At 37.9% G+C, this 19,128-nt stretch overlaps 1 protein-coding gene across 1 annotated transcript in view; it reads right to left on the bottom strand.

The window, feature by feature from the left end:
- Window positions 1-13,372: 13,372 nt before the first annotated feature.
- Window positions 13,373-19,128, bottom strand: part of LOC131259622 (low-density lipoprotein receptor) — a 205,601-nt gene continuing 199,845 nt past the window's right edge. Inside the window, exon 17 of the mRNA XM_058261161.1 lies at window positions 13,373-14,715. Coding sequence (XP_058117144.1) covers window positions 14,671-14,715 — 45 coding nt within the window. The 3' untranslated portion in view covers window positions 13,373-14,670. The remainder of the gene's footprint in view (window positions 14,716-19,128) is intronic.

The raw sequence follows: 19,128 nt of genomic DNA, 5'->3' as shown, positions 1-19,128 counted from the left end.
TTGTTATGAACTTTTGGCAGAATCTGGCATCAACAAGCTGCAATAACCTTGGTCTCAACTTGAAATGGGGCATTTGTGGCAGTGCGAATTCTCGCATAACTTTTTTGCTCCTTAATCCATCTCAACAAATGACCCCTCAAACGAAAGTCATGTAATTTTCTCTCAAGTATGTTATCACATTTTACACGGTATTGAGTCTCGAGGCGATGACTGTTTAATAGATTAAGATTCGGATTTCATAACCCGGATCGTCGAATGGATTTGAATCGAAAGATTTAAATCCCACCACTAGTTTTGAGGATTTGACAGATTATGAGCCAACCAAGCTCACTAAGGTAAAGCTTATTGGATGCTTGAAGCTTAGGTAGAAGATCCTTGTTAGGAATGAAATATTTCGAATTTAAAGAATAAAAATAGTTACGCTATCATACTTCACTATGTTCACCGAGTATAAGGCAACTGTTTGTATGGGTGAAACTAGAATGAACCAATGAAGTAAATAATAAAATATTAGAGTTATTAAAAGCGTATTTAACTGCATCAGATATCGAAAAACTTTGTTTGAAAGTAAGTGAATACTAACTTTTTTAACAAATGTAATTTAAACAAAAGTGATAATTTTTTTTTTGCTATTATTAATCGTTTCTGTACTGAAAACACGAAACAGCACATTCGTATTTGGAATGAGGAAATAAAAAAAAGTAAAACAATAACGTTTGTAAGCAGCAAGTAATTTTGAATTGGGAATTGGCATGGGCATCATCGGCTACAGTTGAAAAAAAAGGTTTTACCAACAGTTTAAGTCCTAAAAAATAGAGTTGGAATGATTTAAAAGCTAGGTCAGTGTGCATTGCCTATTGTAGCGATTCGACCAAACTCATGAATAGTTAATTCGTAATACGAGCATTTGGTGGATTTCAGTGGATTAAATTGGTTCGAATGTTGCCATCCTCTATTCCAGTGGTTGAATTTGATTGATTTATTTTCATATAAGCTAAACGTTTTAAGCTACGAATCCGTACGCACTGAAACAAAACTGTATAAACGCACAGCCTACCGTGGTTGTTGAGAAATTAGTCTACCAAACTTCGCATCAAGTAGTCTTATTGTGGAAAATGTAACAAAAATGTTTATAAATCAAACGCAGCACCCATTTAGAATCAATTGTTTATGAGACGAGATGGCTTGCAGATGTGATATTATTCGCTCTCGCTCAAAAAGGCGCTCAACCCAAACAACAACTATACTTAGCGCCTTTCTGAACTTTATATTTTGCAGAAAGAAAAGGTCTTCAACGACAATGGGAAATGTGGTGGGGAAATGTGTAGATTGCCAACGAAAATCAACAAATAGACGCGAAGGATTTAAAACATTGTTCACCATCTTAGACAACGACAAATATGGCTATACAGCGGAAGAAAAAGAACGCAGGAGGAACACCCAGATTCCAATATATTACAAATATAGGTATAGAGATAGAAATTATAGGCCTGTAAGTAGATATAAACAACTTTTTCGTATAATAAGATGTTTTTAGATTGAAGAATGGTATTTAAGCAACTTTCGTTTTATTTATTTTCAGATCACGAAGAAACCGAGACTCTCGGATATTGATGAAAATGAGGAAATTTTCTTCTGATGTTTAATAGTTTTTCAGTAATCGATTAATTATGTATTTAGTTTTCTCTCTTTCTTTTCTTTTCTTCTTTTTTTTTAAAATGTAATTTAATAATAATCGGGTAAAGGCAAAATGAAGCCTCGTGTGCCGTGTCTACTGGTTTTGCTGTATGCATACAGCCTTTGCCTCGGCACACGGAAAGATGTGCCTTGATTATGGCAACCTTCGCCGTTGAAGCCCTAACTGCGGCGGGTAATGCGGTAATAGCAGCCTCTTTTCCGAAAACGTGGCTTTACAAATCCGATTCGATGCACTCTTTCTAACACTGCATATCTTCAAGCATTTGCAAGCATATTAGACTACTCTCAAAGAAAATCAGTCTCTAAAATTAAAAAAACAAAAATTATTTTTTATAAAAAAATTATTGATTGGTCCTTTGGGGATGTTCCGACCAAAATATTCCCAAAGAAGATCAGTCTCTAAAAAAACACAAAAAAAAATTTTATAAAAAAATTATTGATTGGTCCTTTTGGGATGTTCCGATCAGAATATTCCCAAAGAAGATCAGTCTCTAAAACTAAAAAAAAAAATATTTTTTATAAAAAAATTATTGAGCGGTCCTTTGGGGATGTTCCAATCCGAATATTCCCAAAGAAGATCAGTCTCTAAAATCAAAAAAAAAAATTTTATAAAAAAATATTGAGTGGTCCTTCGGGGATTTTCTGATCAGAATATTCCAAAAGAAGATCAATCTTTAAAACTCAAAAAAAAACATTTTTTTTATATAAAATATAGAGTGGTCCTTTGGGGATGTTCCAATCAGAATATTCCCAAAGAAGACCAGTCTGTAAAATAAAAAAAAAACTGCAAAATTATTCAGTGGTCCATCAATTGCATATCTTTGGGGGTGTTCCGATATGCCTTCCAAATGTCTGAGAAAAAGGTGTGCTAGAAAGAGTGCATTGCAATGCATTTCTAAAGCTACATTTGGTGAAAAGAGGCAGCTATTACCGAATTACCGGCGGCAGTTACGGCTTCAACGGCGAAGATTCCCATAATCAATGAACATCTTCCCGTATGCCGAGGCAATGGATGATCTTGCTACTATGTAGCAAAACCAAGAAACACGACGCCCGAAGCTTCATTAACCCTTTAACCGATTACATTTGAGTATTCCAAACTAAAAAAAAAATAAAAAAAGAAAAAAATAAAAATACTCATGTCCCAGGAGTTTTCTTAGTGGGTAGGAATCCCACACTACCCATTCTCTTAGGAGAATGGGTGTCTTGATCGGGGATAACACTTGCCCTCCCGAACCAGAAGATCTTTCTCCTGGTAAAATAACAAAAAAGAAAAAAAAAACGATTTCTCTCTTTTCAGAAATGGAACCAGCGCGTTGTATCGAATGAATAAATGAAAACATCCCTAGATGAATGTATGGAAGCTCCTTATGAAAACAAACTTTTCCTAGACATGTTTAGTTCGATTCACTTTCTATATGTGTATAAGATGCAACACTAGTTAATTCGTAATACGGAGCATTTGGTGGGTTTCAGTGGATTAAATTGGTTCGAATGTTGCCATCCTCTCTTCCAGTGGTTGAAATTGATTCATTTATTTTCATATATACTAAACGTTTTGAGCTACGAATCCGCACGCACTGAAACAAAACTATATAAACGCACAGCCTACCGTGGTTGTTGAGAAATTAAAAAAATGGGAAATTAGTCAACCAAACTTCGCATCAAGTAGTCTGATTGTGGAAAATGTAACAAAAATGTTTATAAATCAAACGCAGCACCCATTTAGAATCAATTGTTTATGAGACGAGATGGCTTGCAGATGTGATATTATTCGCTCCCGCTCAAAAAGGCGCCCAACCCAAACAACAACTATACTTAGCGCCTTTCTGAACTTTATATTTTGCAGAAAGAAAAGGTCTTCACCGACAATGGGAAATGTGGTGGGGAAATGTGTAGATTGCCAACGAAAATCAACAAATAGACGCGAAGGATTTAAAACATTGTTCACCATCTTAGACAACGACAAATATGGCTATACAGCGGAAGAAAAAGAACGCAGGAGGAACACCCAGATTCCAATATATTACAAATATAGGTATAGAGATAGAAATTATAGGCCTGTAAGTAGATATAAACAACTTTTTCGTATAATAAGGTGTTTTTAGATTGAGGAATGGTATTTAAGCAACTTTCGTTTTATTTATTTTCAGATCACGAAGAAACCGAGACTCTCGGATATTGATGAAAATGAGGAAATTTTCTTCTGATGTTTAATAGTTTTTCAGTAATCGATTAATTATGTATTTAGTTTTCTCTCTTTCTTTTCTTTTCTTCTTTTTTTTAAAAATGTAATTTAATAATAATCGGGTAAAGGCAAAATGAAGCCTCGTGTGCCGTGTCTACTGGTTTTGCTGTATGCATACAGCCTTTGCCTCGGCACACGGAAAGATGTGCCTTGATTATGGCAACCTTCGCCGTTGAAGCCCTAACTGCGGCGGGTAATGCGGTAATAGCAGCCTCTTTTCCGAAAACGTGGCTTTACAAATCCGATTCGATGCACTCTTTCTAACACTGCATATCTTCAAGCATTTGCAAGCATATTAGAATACTCTCAAAGAAGATCAGTCTCTAAAATTAAAAAAACAAAAATTATTTTTTATAAAACAATTTATTGATTGGTCCTTTGGGGATGTTCCGACCAAAATATTCCCAAAGAAGATCAGTCTCTAAAAAAACACAAAAAAAATTTTATAAAAAAATTATTGATTGGTCCTTTTGGGATGTTCCGATCAGAATATTCCCAAAGAAGATCAGTCTCTAAAACTAAAAAAAAAAATATTTTTTATAAAAAAATTATTGAGCGGTCCTTTGGGGATGTTCCAATCCGTATATTCCCAAAGAAGATCAGTCTCTAAAATCAAAAAAAAAATTTTATAAAAAAATATTGAGTGGTCCTTCGGGGATTTTCTGATCAGAATATTCCAAAAGAAGATCAATCTTTAAAACTCAAAAAAAAAAACATTTTTTTTATATAAAATATAGAGTGGTCCTTTGGGGATGTTCCAATCAGAATATTCCCAAAGAAGACCAGTCTGTAAAATAAAAAAAAAAAACTGCAAAATTATTCAGTGGTCCATCAATTGCATATCTTTGGGGGTGTTCCGATATGCCTTCCAAATGTCTGAGAAAAAGGTGTGCTAGAAAGAGTGCATTGCAATGCATTTCTAAAGCTACATTTGGTGAAAAGAGGCAGCTATTACCGAATTACCGGCGGCAGTTACGGCTTCAACGGCGAAGATTCCCATAATCAATGAACATCTTCCCGTATGCCAAGGCAATGGATGATCTTGCTACTATGTAGCAAAACCAAGAAACACGACGCCCGAAGCTTCATTAACCCTTTAACCGATTACATTTGAGTATTCCAAACTAAAAAAAAAGATAAAAAAAAGAAAAAAATAAAAATACTCATGTCCCAGGAGTTTTCTTAGTGGGTAGGAATCCCACACTACCCATTCTCTTAGGAGAATTCTCTTAGGAGAATGGGTGTCTTGATCGGGGATAACACTTGCCCTCCCGTACCAGAAGATCTTTCTCCTGGTAAAATAACAAAAAAGAAAAAAAAAACGATTTCTCTCTTTTCAGAACCGGAACCAGCGCGTTGTATCGAATGAATAGATGAAAACATCCCTAGATGAATGTATGGAAGCTCCTTATGAAAACAAACTTTTCCTCGACATGTTTAGTTCGATTCACTTTCTATATGTGTATAAGATGCAACACTAGTCAATTCGCGATACGAGCATTTGGTGGATTTCAGTGGATTAAATTGGTTCGAATGTTGCCATCCTCTCTTCTAGTGGTTGAATTTGATTCATTTATTTTCATATATACTAAACGTTTTGAGCTACGAATCCGCACGCACTGAAACAAAACTATATAAACGCACAGCCTACCGTGGTTGTTGAGAAATTAAAAAAATGGGAAATTAGTCAACCAAACTTCGCATCAAGTAGTCTGATTGTGGAAAATGTAACAAAAATGTTTATAAATCAAACGCAGCACCCATTTAGAATCAATTGTTTATGAGACGAGATGGCTTGCAGATGTGATATTATTCGCTCCCGCTCAAAAAGGCGCTCAACCCAAACAACAACTATACTTAGCGCCTTTCTGGACTTTATATTTTGCAGAAAGAAAAGGTCTTCACCGACAATGGGAAATGTGGTGGGGAAATGTGTAGATTGCCAACGAAAATCAACAAATAGACGCGAAGGATTTAAAACATTGTTCACCATCTTAGACAACGACAAATATGGCTATACAGCGGAAGAAAAAGAACGCAGGAGGAACACCCAGATTCCAATATATTACAAATATAGGTATAGAGATAGAAATTATAGGCCTGTAAGTAGATATAAACAACTTTTTCGTATAATAAGGTGTTTTTAGATTGAAGAATGGTATTTAAGCAACTTTCGTTTTATTTATTTTCAGATCACGAAGAAACCGAGACTCTCGGATATTGATGAAAATGAGGAAATTTTCTTCTGATGTTTAATAGTTTTTCAGTAATCGATTAATTATGTATTTAGTTTTCTCTCTTTCTTTTCTTTTCTTCTTTTTTTTAAAAATGTAATTTAATAATAATCGGGTAAAGGGAAAATGAAGCCTCGTGTGCCGTGTCTACTGGTTTTGCTGTATGCATACAGCCTTTGCCTCGGCACACGGAAAGATGTGCCTTGATTATGGCAACCTTCGCCATTGAAGCCCTAACTGCGGCGGGTAATGCGGTAATAGCAGCCTCTTTTCCGAAAACGTGGCTTTACAAATCCGATACGATGCACTCTTTCTAACACTGCATATCTTCAAGCATTTGCAAGCATATTAGAATACTCTCAAAGAAGATCAGTCTCTAAAATTAAAAAAACAAAAATTATTTTTTATAAAAAAATTTATTGATTGGTCCTTTGGGGATGTTCCGACCAAAATATTCCCAAAGAAGATCAGTCTCTAAAAAAACACAAAAAAAATTTTATAAAAAAATTATTGATTGGTCCTTTTGGGATGTTCCGATCAGAATATTCCCAAAGAAGATCAGTCTCTAAAACTAAAAAAAAAAATATTTTTTATAAAAAAATTATTGAGCGGTCCTTTGGGGATGTTCCAATCCGTATATTCCCAAAGAAGATCAGTCTCTAAAATCAAAAAAAAAAAATTTTATAAAAAAATATTGAGTGGTCCTTCGGGGATTTTCTGATCAGAATATTCCAAAAGAAGATCAATCTTTAAAACTCAAAAAAAAAACATTTTTTTTATATAAAATATAGAGTGGTCCTTTGGGGATGTTCCAATCAGAATATTCCCAAAGAAGACCAGTCTGTAAAATAAAAAAAAAACTGCAAAATTATTCAGTGGTCCATCAATTGCATATCTTTGGGGGTGTTCCGATATGCCTTCCAAATGTCTGAGAAAAAGGTGTGCTAGAAAGAGTGCATTGCAATGCATTTCTAAAGCTACATTTGGTGAAAAGAGGCAGCTATTACCGAATTACCGGCGGCAGTTACGGCTTGAACGGCGAAGATTCCCATAATCAATGAACATCTTCCCGTATGCCGAGGCAATGGATGATCTTGCTACTATGTAGCAAAACCAAGAAACACGACGCCCGAAGCTTCATTAACCCTTTAACCGATTACATTTGAGTATTCCAAACTAAAAAAAAAAGATAAAAAAAAGAAAAAAATAAAAATACTCATGTCCCAGGAGTTTTCTTAGTGGGTAGGAATCCCACACTACCCATTCTCTTAGGAGAATGGGTGTCTTGATCGGGGATAACACTTGCCCTCCCGAACCAGAAGATCTTTCTCCTGGTAAAATAACAAAAAAGAAAAAAAAAACGATTTCTCTCTTTTCAGAAACGGAACCAGCGCGTTGTATCGAATGAATAAATGAAAACATCCCTAGATGAATGTATGGAAGCTCCTTATGAAAACAAACTTTTCCTCGACATGTTTAGTTCGATTCACTTTCTATATGTGTATAAGATGCAACACTAGTTAATTCGTAATACGGAGCATTTGGTGGGTTTCAGTGGATTAAATTGGTTCGAATGTTGCCATCCTCTCTTCCAGTGGTTGAAATTGATTCATTTATTTTCATATATACTAAACAAAACTGTATAAACGCACAGCCTACCGTGGTTGTTGAGAAATTGAAAAATTTGGAAATTAGTCTACCAAACTTCGCATCAAGTAGTCTTATTGTGGAAAATGTAACAAAAATGTTTATAAATCAAACGCAGCACCCATTTAGAATCAATTGTTTATGAGACGAGATGGCTTGCAGATGTGATATTATTCGCTCCCGCTCAAAAAGGCGCTCAACCCAAACAACAACTATACTTAGCGCCTTTCTGGACTTTATATTTTGCAGAAAGAAAAGGTCTTCACCGACAATGGGAAATGTGGTGGGGAAATGTGTAGATTGCCAACGAAAATCAACAAATAGACGCGAAGGATTTAAAACATTGTTCACCATCTTAGACAACGACAAATATGGCTATACAGCGGAAGAAAAAGAACGCAGGAGGAACACCCAGATTCCAATATATTACAAATATAGGTATAGAGATAGAAATTATAGGCCTGTAAGTAGATATAAACAACTTTTTCGTATAATAAGGTGTTTTTAGATTGAAGAATGGTATTTAAGCAACTTTCGTTTTATTTATTTTCAGATCACGAAGAAACCGAGACTCTCGGATATTGATGAAAATGAGGAAATTTTCTTCTGATGTTTAATAGTTTTTCAGTAATCGATTAATTATGTATTTAGTTTTCTCTCTTTCTTTTCTTTTCTTCTTTTTTTTTAAAATGTAATTTAATAATAATCGGGTAAAGGCAAAATGAAGCCTCGTGTGCCGTGTCTACTGGTTTTGCTGTATGCATACAGCCTTTGCCTCGGCACACGGAAAGATGTGCCTTGATTATGGCAACCTTCGCCATTGAAGCCCTAACTGCGGCGGGTAATGCGGTAATAGCAGCCTCTTTTCCGAAAACGTGGCTTTACAAATCCGATACGATGCACTCTTTCTAACACTGCATATCTTCAAGCATTTGCAAGCATATTAGAATACTCTCAAAGAAGATCAGTCTCTAAAATTAAAAAAACAAAAATTATTTTTTATAAAAAAATTTATTGATTGGTCCTTTGGGGATGTTCCGACCAAAATATTCCCAAAGAAGATCAGTCTCTAAAAAAACACAAAAAAAATTTTATAAAAAATTATTGATTGGTCCTTTTGGGATGTTCCGATCAGAATATTCCCAAAGAAGATCAGTCTCTAAAACTAAAAAAAAAATATTTTTTATAAAAAAATTATTGAGCGGTCCTTTGGGGATGTTCCAATCCGTATATTCCCAAAGAAGATCAGTCTCTAAAATAAAAAAAAAAATTTTATAAAAAAATATTGAGTGGTCCTTGGGGGATTTTCTGATCAGAATATTCCAAAAGAAGATCAATCTTTAAAACTCAAAAAAAAAACATTTTTTTTATATAAAATATAGAGTGGTCCTTTGGGGATGTTCCAATCAGAATATTCCCAAAGAAGACCAGTCTGTAAAATAAAAAAAAAACTGCAAAATTATTCAGTGGTCCATCAATTGCATATCTTTGGGGGTGTTCCGATATGCCTTCCAAATGTCTGAGAAAAAGGTGTGCTAGAAAGAGTGCATTGCAATGCATTTCTAAAGCTACATTTGGTGAAAAGAGGCAGCTATTACCGAATTACCGGCGGCAGTTACGGCTTCAACGGCGAAGATTCCCATAATCAATGAACATCTTCCCGTATGCCAAGGCAATGGATGATCTTGCTACTATGTAGCAAAACCAAGAAACACGACGCCCGAAGCTTCATTAACCCTTTAACCGATTACATTTGAGTATTCCAAACTAAAAAAAAAGATAAAAAAAGAAAAAAATAAAAATTCTCATGTCCCAGGAGTTTTCTTAGTGGGTAGGAATCCCACACTACCCATTCTCTTAGGAGAATGGGTGTCTTGATCGGGGATAACACTTGCCCTCCCGAACCAGAAGATCTTTCTCCTGGTAAAATAACAAAAAAGAAAAAAAAACGATTTCTCTCTTTTCAGAAACGGAACCAGCGCGTTGTATCGAATTTGGGGAATTATGTTTGAAATTTTGCTCATTTCACAATTTTGAAAAAAACGAGGAGGACGATTAAATGAAAGCATTTCTAGATCAATGTATGGAAACGCCTCCAGAGGAAGTACCAACCGGACCGAACGATATGTATATATTATTATTATAAATAAGTCAAAACAATAAAACCAACAAAAAATGTTTCCTGCATGGAAATAATTATTTTGGAAAGAAAAGGTATCCAGAACCCAGCTCATACAAACTAGTGCGAATGGGTATACGTTTTTGCCAGGTGTAGTCAGAAATAGGTGTTATAAACGCACAGTCACGTTGTCCAAAGAGTTCTTTTTTGAGGTGTACCGTAAGTGTAAACAGAATTGTTTTACACTTCTTTTCAGAATTCTGTTTACACCTAGATTGCATATGAAATCTGCTGTAAAAGAAGGGACAAAAGAATTCTGAAAAGAAGAGCGAGCAGTTGTGAAGAGAATTCTTTTACACCAAAATAACACCAAAATTTCTCGTTGGGCACTTTCCAGCTTTCCACCCGGTAATGAAGAGGAAACTAATCTTTACTTCAAATTGCATTATTAAGTTAAAAAAAACTAGTTTGTATTCTTTTCTTGTGGTAGTGTTAGAAATTATATTGCAGCTGATATAAAAACTGTGAAAAAGAGTGAGATCACCAGTAATATAATGTTTTATGATGTTATCTTTATGACTATCCCCGACGAACCATTTTATATCATTCAGAAATAAAACAAATAACAGAAAATTTCGCAAACCGCTAATGACGAGGACAATGTAATTAGTGAGTGTTTTTTTTTTTTACTTTTATTTATTATAGTACATAGTTTCGAATTTTTTTCTTTTCCATTGCGTAATTTTTATTTCCTTCTTACGCTGTTCTGTGTTTGTTTGATTTTTTATGATTTAGTTTCGAATTACTGCGACACTACATCGGATGTTACGGTTCTTTTTCATTTTGCTAGTTTTGCCTCTCCTGTCCACACATTCGCAACTGTTTTACCTTCTTAAGCGATACGATGTATATGTAACTAAGATCAAATCTTGCCCTTCCTTTACTTTTACTATATTAATATTTATATTTATATTTACATAAACCATAATTAACTTTGTTAGCATCTTATCTGCTCCCCCTTTCTTTCTCTCTCGCTTATGCTAGGTTTATATCTTGCAGCTAGTTGCCTTTCGCTGCTGCACACTGCTTTGAGCAGGGTTAGTGTGTTCATTTTCATTACTTTATAATTCATCTCGTTAGCATTACCGTTACCATAATTAAACGAAATTTCTGAATGCTGTGCACACTGCAAATTTGTTTGCGCACGTTTCCGTTTGTATTCCCATCAAAACATTAACACATTAACTTGTTTGGATGCCTGCTGCGGCATCGGTTTCACATGCACGGTCAGTTTTGAGCTAAAATGTAGTTTTATTTCCTCTTGTACCAACCGGTCGTACTTTGAAGTGAATTTAACCTGCAAAAAAAGTGCAGCCAGACAGTTTTTTGCAGCATGCGCTTGTACACCATTAAAGACAGAGCTTTTGGTTTGTAAACATGCAATTGAACAACATAAATTATTCTGCAATGAAATGATTTCGTTTTGGGATAAGTTCAAACACTCTACGGGATGTGTGTTCGTTTGGCTTCCACATAGATTATCTTTTTTTTAAATGTGCATTTATTTACAAATACTTTCAGCTTTTCTTCCGATTTTTATTCTGTTTTGAGTGTAGGAATTTGGAACGTATGATTTCTTCCCAGGTTTCGTATCTTTCCTCTGTTAAACAACGATGTGGGTTTTACTTCTCCTGTTTTGTTGTTTCGTTTGATTCTATTTTTGTTTCTTTTTATTTTCTAAATTATTTTCTGCTTCTTTCATGTAAGACTTGTTTCGAAATAGCAAAGATGTTTGTTTTTGTTTTTTTGTTGTTATGAGTTTTACTTGATTTCGGATGGATGGTCAGAGATGCTACGAGCGACTAGGTATGTAAGTATGTATTCCGGCTACATTTATTTCCAAAATCAAGACCGGGAAAGGAACTGCTCGTTTAGTTTGTTCCTTGCACTGGGAGTGGCAAAAAAAAGGTTCCGGTGTTATAACGAATCTCTCGTGCTTTTTGCTTTCGCACCGGTTGTTGTTTATTTATGTGTAATTGTACTGAATGCTCCAATGCACCGAAGGGCATCCAATTTAATGCACGAGTAGTCCGTGTATCCTGTGAGCAGATGCAACACTGTTAATTTCTCCCACCCTTGAGCCAACTGAGCCGTTTGTGGGGAAAGGGTTAATCCAAAAGCGGGGGGTTTCTTTTAAATATATCAACCTTCCTTCCCGAAGTTAGTTCAACGGCGCTTTAGTTGCTATGTGCTTTTTACAGTATATGTCGATCGAAAAACAGAATGAAATAAAATAAACGATCGTGCTTATGCTGACAAGGACACCGGAAGAGACGGGATTTTGTCGACCACGTTGAACGTGGAAGATTGGATGGATTTTACATAGTGTTCATTGTTTGCACTAGGCGTGGTATATGATTTCTGGTTCTTGAGCGTGTTCGCTTATATTTGAATATTTTAAAAATATTTGGCCGTTTTACCGTTGGAGGGGGACTTTTGGCAAGAGATTTGTTAGGATTAAGGTTTTTATTTTTGGGTCCAGGGATGTTCGCCGTTCGTAGGTTTATTTTCCTATACATCGTGACACCTACTCGCCGTTAGTACGTTCTCATCACTTATTTTCTGCCTGCCTTCCTCAGCTAGGCGTTCATCCTGGCCCTAACCGACACACTACGCTATAGATTGAGCAATTTTCTATGCCCCCGACGCACGTCTCGCAGACCGCCCGCTGCCCATTTTCGGTGGACGGCGAGCCGGCCGGCCCTGCTCGGGCTAAAAATGGGAAAAATCTGAGCAAAAACCAACGCATAACCTAGGTGTAGTATGTTACTCTGTGTGTGCACGGGAATAAATTCTCGGTAAGTCTTGTATGTTGTGTGTGCGAGTGTTTCTGTGTACGTCCTGCTTCCGTCTTCTCGTGTTTTCTCTACTGTTCAGTGTCGTTTCTTACCCACTACTTCCGAACGGTTCAATTTGTTTCCTCTACCGCCATTTTCTCGAACACTCTTTTGCCTTTTTCGAAAGTGCTGGATTAATGTTTTGTTACATTAACCACTTTTTCTTTGCTTTTTTATTCTACGTTTTTCTCTTCCTTCAAACCCACTTTCTTCCCTGTTATACTAACAACTTCACTGACACGGACCGCAAATGGAAAAATACAAACGGGAACAAACGTTATTTTAACCCCACACAACGAGTGTCGGTTGTTGAGCTAGTTATCGAACGGTCCTAGACAGGTATAGGGGAGGGTAGAATTGTCACTATCTACGCTGAAATTGAGCTATGAAGGTTGGTGAAAGGTGAAAAGAAGTGGCATTTGTCATCCGTCCAATCGCAAGAGTGATAGAAACAGCAGCAACTTAAACAGCATAAACACATTTCTTTTCTGTGCAATGATGGTGAAATGAGAGAAGAACAGAAACAACATAACGGAAAAAAGGAAGGTTTTATATTTACAATTACATTTATAATTTTTCATGTTTTCGGGCGAGTTTCACTAACGCCAACACCACGTGTGGGGTGCTATCAAAACGATTCCTAATCGTTACGATCACACACCCTAAACGCTGCACCGCGGTCGGACGACTTGGCCTTACATTGGTGTCCTGGTTGACTAAACTGTTTGCCTAAAGACGTGCCCGATCGTCCATTTTCCATTCATCCTCGTTGCGTGGAAGCAGAACCTTTGTCACACGCCTCACGCCATTTCTATTAACCTAGTCTGACAAGAAACTAACAGCAAACAATAATTATAATAATGTACTAAACATCTGATTCCCTTTTCCCATGCGTCATCATCACCATTGTGTAGGCTTAGCAAACCTCGATCACAGTGGGGTCAACGAACCGCAATTTCAGAATTTATCTACAGTGTTTTTTCTTCTCCCGAAAGGCAATATAGTTTGAAAGAAAACCAGTTGTCCCTCCGGTCGGATCAAGCCTGGTGGTCCAAAAGGAAACGAAACAAGTTCCAAGTACCGAGAGTGAAGTACAACTAATTCCTCTTTTTTCTAGCTAGCAAATGAAACCTAACCGTATATCCTTGTACAGGCCCGTGCGTACGGGCTGTCTATAAATTATTGTGTGTTAAATATATAACCTTGGAGGACACTCTTCTTGCCGCGGCGTTTCTTTTAGCGTCCCTATAGTGTTATCGTCCTTTCCAGAGGACACCAAGAACCTCCCATTGTCGCTAGGAATTGAGCCTCGACGGGCGGGAAACAGGGGGGTTTGCGCTCAATTCAATCGTTACGAACGATAAACTTCTTTTTTTCTATTAACTTCAATTACTTTTTTTTGGCGAATTCGAGTGCGTGGAAAACATAGTCATTTGGTTTGACGAATCTTCTAGGTTTTGCCATTTTCCTGTACCGTTGCCGTTGCACTTGGCGAACATTCGAGGCTGAACTATTGCAATGATTTGTGTTTGTTGGGTCGTAGTATTTCTTTCCGGTTCCGGGCTGGGAGCAATAAACTCCACAACGATAGGGGTGCCGATGTATTGCGATTTCGAACGCTTCCGGAACGAGCCTATTGTACCATTGAGTATTGAGTATTGGATTGCGTCGTTTTTGGTGGTTAATAATTTGTGTGTGTTGTGTTGTTTGCGTCTCTTGCTGCTCGCCATTCCAACAAGCAGTCCAATGTTTGCGTTCCAAATGGTTTAATTTGAATCAGTTTGAGCTCATCGTCGTCGGTTGGTGGTGTCGCGGCATGGCTGTAGGTTAGACGAAATCGTTCGTGGCCGGTCTGTTTAGGGGTTCCTGTGCCTGAAAGAAGAAATTGAAGGGGTTGTAAAAATGAATTAGAAAAATGGAACGATTGGAATGACCAAAAGAAATTGAAATTTTACGAAAGTTAAAGAAAAATTGAATTCATTTAAATTACATGCATAGGAACAAGAAGAATTTCAGACAGGAAAATAAACACGTCCATAATGGCGAACAAAACTTTCCTAGAGACATACAACAACGACAAAAATTAACTAATTTGCTGAGTAAATTATGTCTATACAACAAATGCTTTCGTAGAAATCAATTTTCATATTTCCTAGGAGTAACAAAACGCAACTTTCCTGGTGATAACTAAATAGTACCGGCACCAGTGTTCTTAGTAAATGTAATCCTACGTCTGCCAGTGCAATTTCAATTAAGCTCCCACATTGAAATGATTATATGACTCGTATTTCATTGAGAACCGCTTCTTACGAGCGAATGATTTGATGCTTACTAGAAGAAATCCCTTTCCATCAACCGTTGGGACCGTCGTTGTTCAAGCGAATCGAGATGCAATTACTTTTCGTCCTAAGCTCCCATCGTCGAACTTCCCAGCATGGGTTGTTTGAACACGAAGAGTTTCACACTGACTGGCTTAAAAAACACAATTCGTACCACATGCAGAGCATTTAATGTTTCATAGCGCGTAAAACGAGAAAAATTATTTTTTAAATGTATCAACACAGACGCGAGGTTTGTTAAATCAAACAATTTCAAATCTCAGCACAGTTTTCAAACAAAGGCATAATGTTGTGTAACGAAAAACACAGTATGAGAATGGAATTTTTCTAGTTTTTGTAATTGTGTTATATATTAAATTGAAGCAAAACAAAATTAAAATTGGATAACACGATTTCAGCCTCCAAGTATGTACGATCCCTTTCGTGCAGTCAACTTTTTTTTAACAAGAAGCTTTGTTTGTAACAATTATAATAACCATTAATCTTTTTTTGGGATTTCATTATGGCCTTATAAGGTTTCATTTGTAATTTTCTTTTTGACAAATTCTCTACTTCTTAAGTGAACGTAAAACAAAAATCACGCCACATGTTCGTGCAATTGAGTATTGTTTTCCTGATATAATATTAAATATAAAGTAGTTTAGTTCGAAAACAGCTCATTCCTAATGTCTATCTAAAATGGCCCAAGTCTCCCTTAATCACATTTGTTCAATGAGATCCTTGAAAATATTTTGTAACATGCAAAAATGTTTTGTACATTCGTGTTTAAAAGGATCAAAGAAGTTGAAAGTAGCATGCAAATACTTTCACTAAGGCGCGCAAAGGGAAACAGAGAGCAGGGCACGAAACGAATATAAAAATCGAAGGAAAAAAGTCAATTTCTCTAACATTGCAACAACGAGCAAACACAAAAAACGGCTTCCGCTACCGTTTCTTACCTTCCCATGTGGTGTGGGTTTAGCGGACGAATGGGGAAGTCAAACGACGAATGTCCTCAAGGAAAATTATGTTGCACGGAAGGAGCACATATTTATTCTCTCTCTCTACCTTACTCTGAATTGATCAGCGCCAGATCAACCCCCGTTCGTTCGCTTCCACCGTTCTGTTGGGGGTGTTGTTTGGCTTTTTTCTTGTTTGGTTTGAATTATTGATGCACTGGTGCAGTTGTAGCTGTTAGTTACGATGCAGTTTGCGTATTCACAAAATTCTTTTAGCTTAGTAAATCGGCATGTTTCAAGGTGTTTGGTATGTTTCGCTTGCGTGCCGGGAAAAAAGAAACCCAAATGGAAGCAGATCGCCGGTACCCGTGTTGCAACGCGTGCCACTGCTGATGATGGTAATGGTGATGGTTGGTGGTGGTGTTGAAAGTGCAGCAGTACCGTTGAGATTTCCGTGGGTCCCCATGAGAATTGAGAACAAAACCAACTCGCATTCGGCTGCTATTGGTTTCTACTAGTTGACCATTTCCTCCACACATTGGGTTTATCGTACACAATCTCTCCGTTCTCGTTTAATTCCCTCTCTATTCGCTAAATATCTGCAAAACCCCATTCTTCCAATGTCGCGGAGTTTAATGCCCTTCCTTCACTTAGTCTACTTGAAAAACGCTTCATGTGCGGTAATGAAATGTATTGATCTGATCGAACCGTCCGATCGGCAAGCGTCAAAGGATGGTTGGAGAAATGAAATCCGCATATCCGTCGGTAACGGGCCAATTGCAAGGATAATAATTTGAAACGTCGAAAGGATTTGAGGAAGTAGAAAATAATAAAAACGACAAGATACATTATAATCATCACACACACACACAGCGTCACACAAATGTTGGCGAAGCGAGAGCAAGTGTCGAAGAAAGAATGCAAGAAAGAAGAAAAGAGAGCAGAGAAAAAGAGATATAAAGAACGTTAGCACGGTTGCGGACAGCTTCCGATGTCCTTTTGGTACACGAAAACAGAAAAGAAAACAAAAACTATGTTATTTATCATTTTGGGGTTTCCTTTCCGCTGCAAAGCTCAGAAACTTACAAGATAGTAACGTTCTTCAATCAATTTTCTGCTCATATGATTTAAATCCCGTACGACTTCGGATGGAAACTGCCTACTTAGTTGGAAGTTGTTCTTTCAAACCAAAGGCGACTATGTGCCTTACGAAAAGCTCACTTTTTGACGTGAAAAAGCTTACTTCCTGTCACGGTTTGCATTGCCGATCTAGCGAGCGGAGGTTATCGTCTTGATGCTTATCCATTTCAACTTCTCTAGCATGTACACGACTGTAAAATTGTGGATGTAACGGATCTTGGTACTTGTATGCTCACTTCTCACCAAACGCTTCCACCGACCGCTGCTCTAATCTTGATCTAAAAGGACATCTCCGACGGGCAGCTTTCGGTGAGTTGTTTTAAATCCTTCCCGTGCCGTTCGTTCCTCCCGATTGTCCCACCCGCGCTAATCCTTTGCTGGTGCTCCTTTTTAAGTAGCAGTATGTTTAAGACACGCTTAATGTACCGTACGCCACCCTTTCTTTTCCCTCATTCCGAAGGGATCCCGAATGGAAACCCGGGCCGGAAGTTAAATCCTTTCTTAGCGTCAACCCCAACCAAGCATTGTGTGTATGTGTGTGTGTGTGTGTGTGTGTGTGTGTGTGTGTGTGTGTGTGTGTTTGTGCATCCGTCATGGAGAAGAAAGAAAATGAAAACCTAAGCTTGGTTTTCTTCTTTGGTGTCTGTGTGTATTTGTGTGGGTTTGTGTGAAGGAAAAACGCTCCCTGCATATCGCAACTCTGACGGGAAAAAATGGCGCTGTCCGGTGCATGCATTAGAAGTCACTCGGTGGCATGCGTTGCTCTAGGCCACATCGGTTGGGAACCGTTCTTTTGTCGGACGGGAATTTGGCCGAGTTGCGAGGGGAGATGAAAAGACGTACCGGAATATTCAGCTTTCATTGTACTTCTTTTTCTGCTTGAAAACAGACAAAACGAAAGGAATGAAAATCTGTGCACTTGTGTTGTACAAGGTGGGGGGGATAAGACTGCATCGGACAGCTGCCCGAAACAGTGAAACGCCAGTTCCAAACCTAGTTTTATTTCTGCTTGTGAAGGCAAACGCGACAAGGCTGACGAGGTATCTCCTTCACACGCGCGCTGGCCACAGCTGGCTGAGGAGAACTGGGCCCTCAGCTCACCGGAGACAAGTGGAGGGCAGCCTGAAATGCTGCCGAGCACTGAAAGCCGGGATGAAAATCACATTTCACCCCGGGTTTCGACTCCGTGTTTTTTTCCCACCCGCTCGTTTTGACTAAGCTCAAGGATTTGCATTTGCAAGTTTGCAAGCAACATAAAGTTCATCGGTGGTGATTTCGTGTGCCATTTACCCGCCCAGGCCTTACCCGAGCCAAAATAAAATCCAAAATCGCATCCGTCCGGCGAAAGCGTACTTCCACGGGCACAGCAATTGTGTTCGCACAACACAAACTTTCCCATTTAATTGACCGAAAGTGTGAGCGGCCCGAGCATTGGACACAAAAGTTGCCGATACCGGCAGGGCTGGGATGTTTACTTAAAACTTTCTACGTATGTATGTTAGCTTATTTTATTATCCACCTCTCGGTGAGGCTTGCATGAAGGTTTGGCCGTGAATAATTCATGCCCGTGTGCCGACCTCACGAAGGGAGCCGTAGTCACCACCATGGTGACAAAAGAGAAACACAGAACACAGAAACACACATCGGAAACCGGCGCAGATTCACGGGAACCCTCTCTCTTCACCGGGCAGATTAATTATGGGACAAAAGTTAGGCGTTTTACTTCATGGTAGGTAGGTGTGGATTCGACCAACGATTCGATTGCTAGACCCAGGCTCGGTATACTGGCCCTCGACGAGTACTTTGTTTTGCTCGGGTGTCGCTTTTAAACACACCAGCACTACCACGTACGACCGAAAGTACTCAAA

This window comes from Anopheles coustani, chromosome 3 (assembly GCF_943734705.1).
Source record: "Anopheles coustani chromosome 3, idAnoCousDA_361_x.2, whole genome shotgun sequence".
Lineage (NCBI taxonomy): Eukaryota > Metazoa > Arthropoda > Insecta > Diptera > Culicidae > Anopheles > Anopheles coustani.
This window is presented reverse-complemented; position numbering and strand designations above follow the sequence as displayed.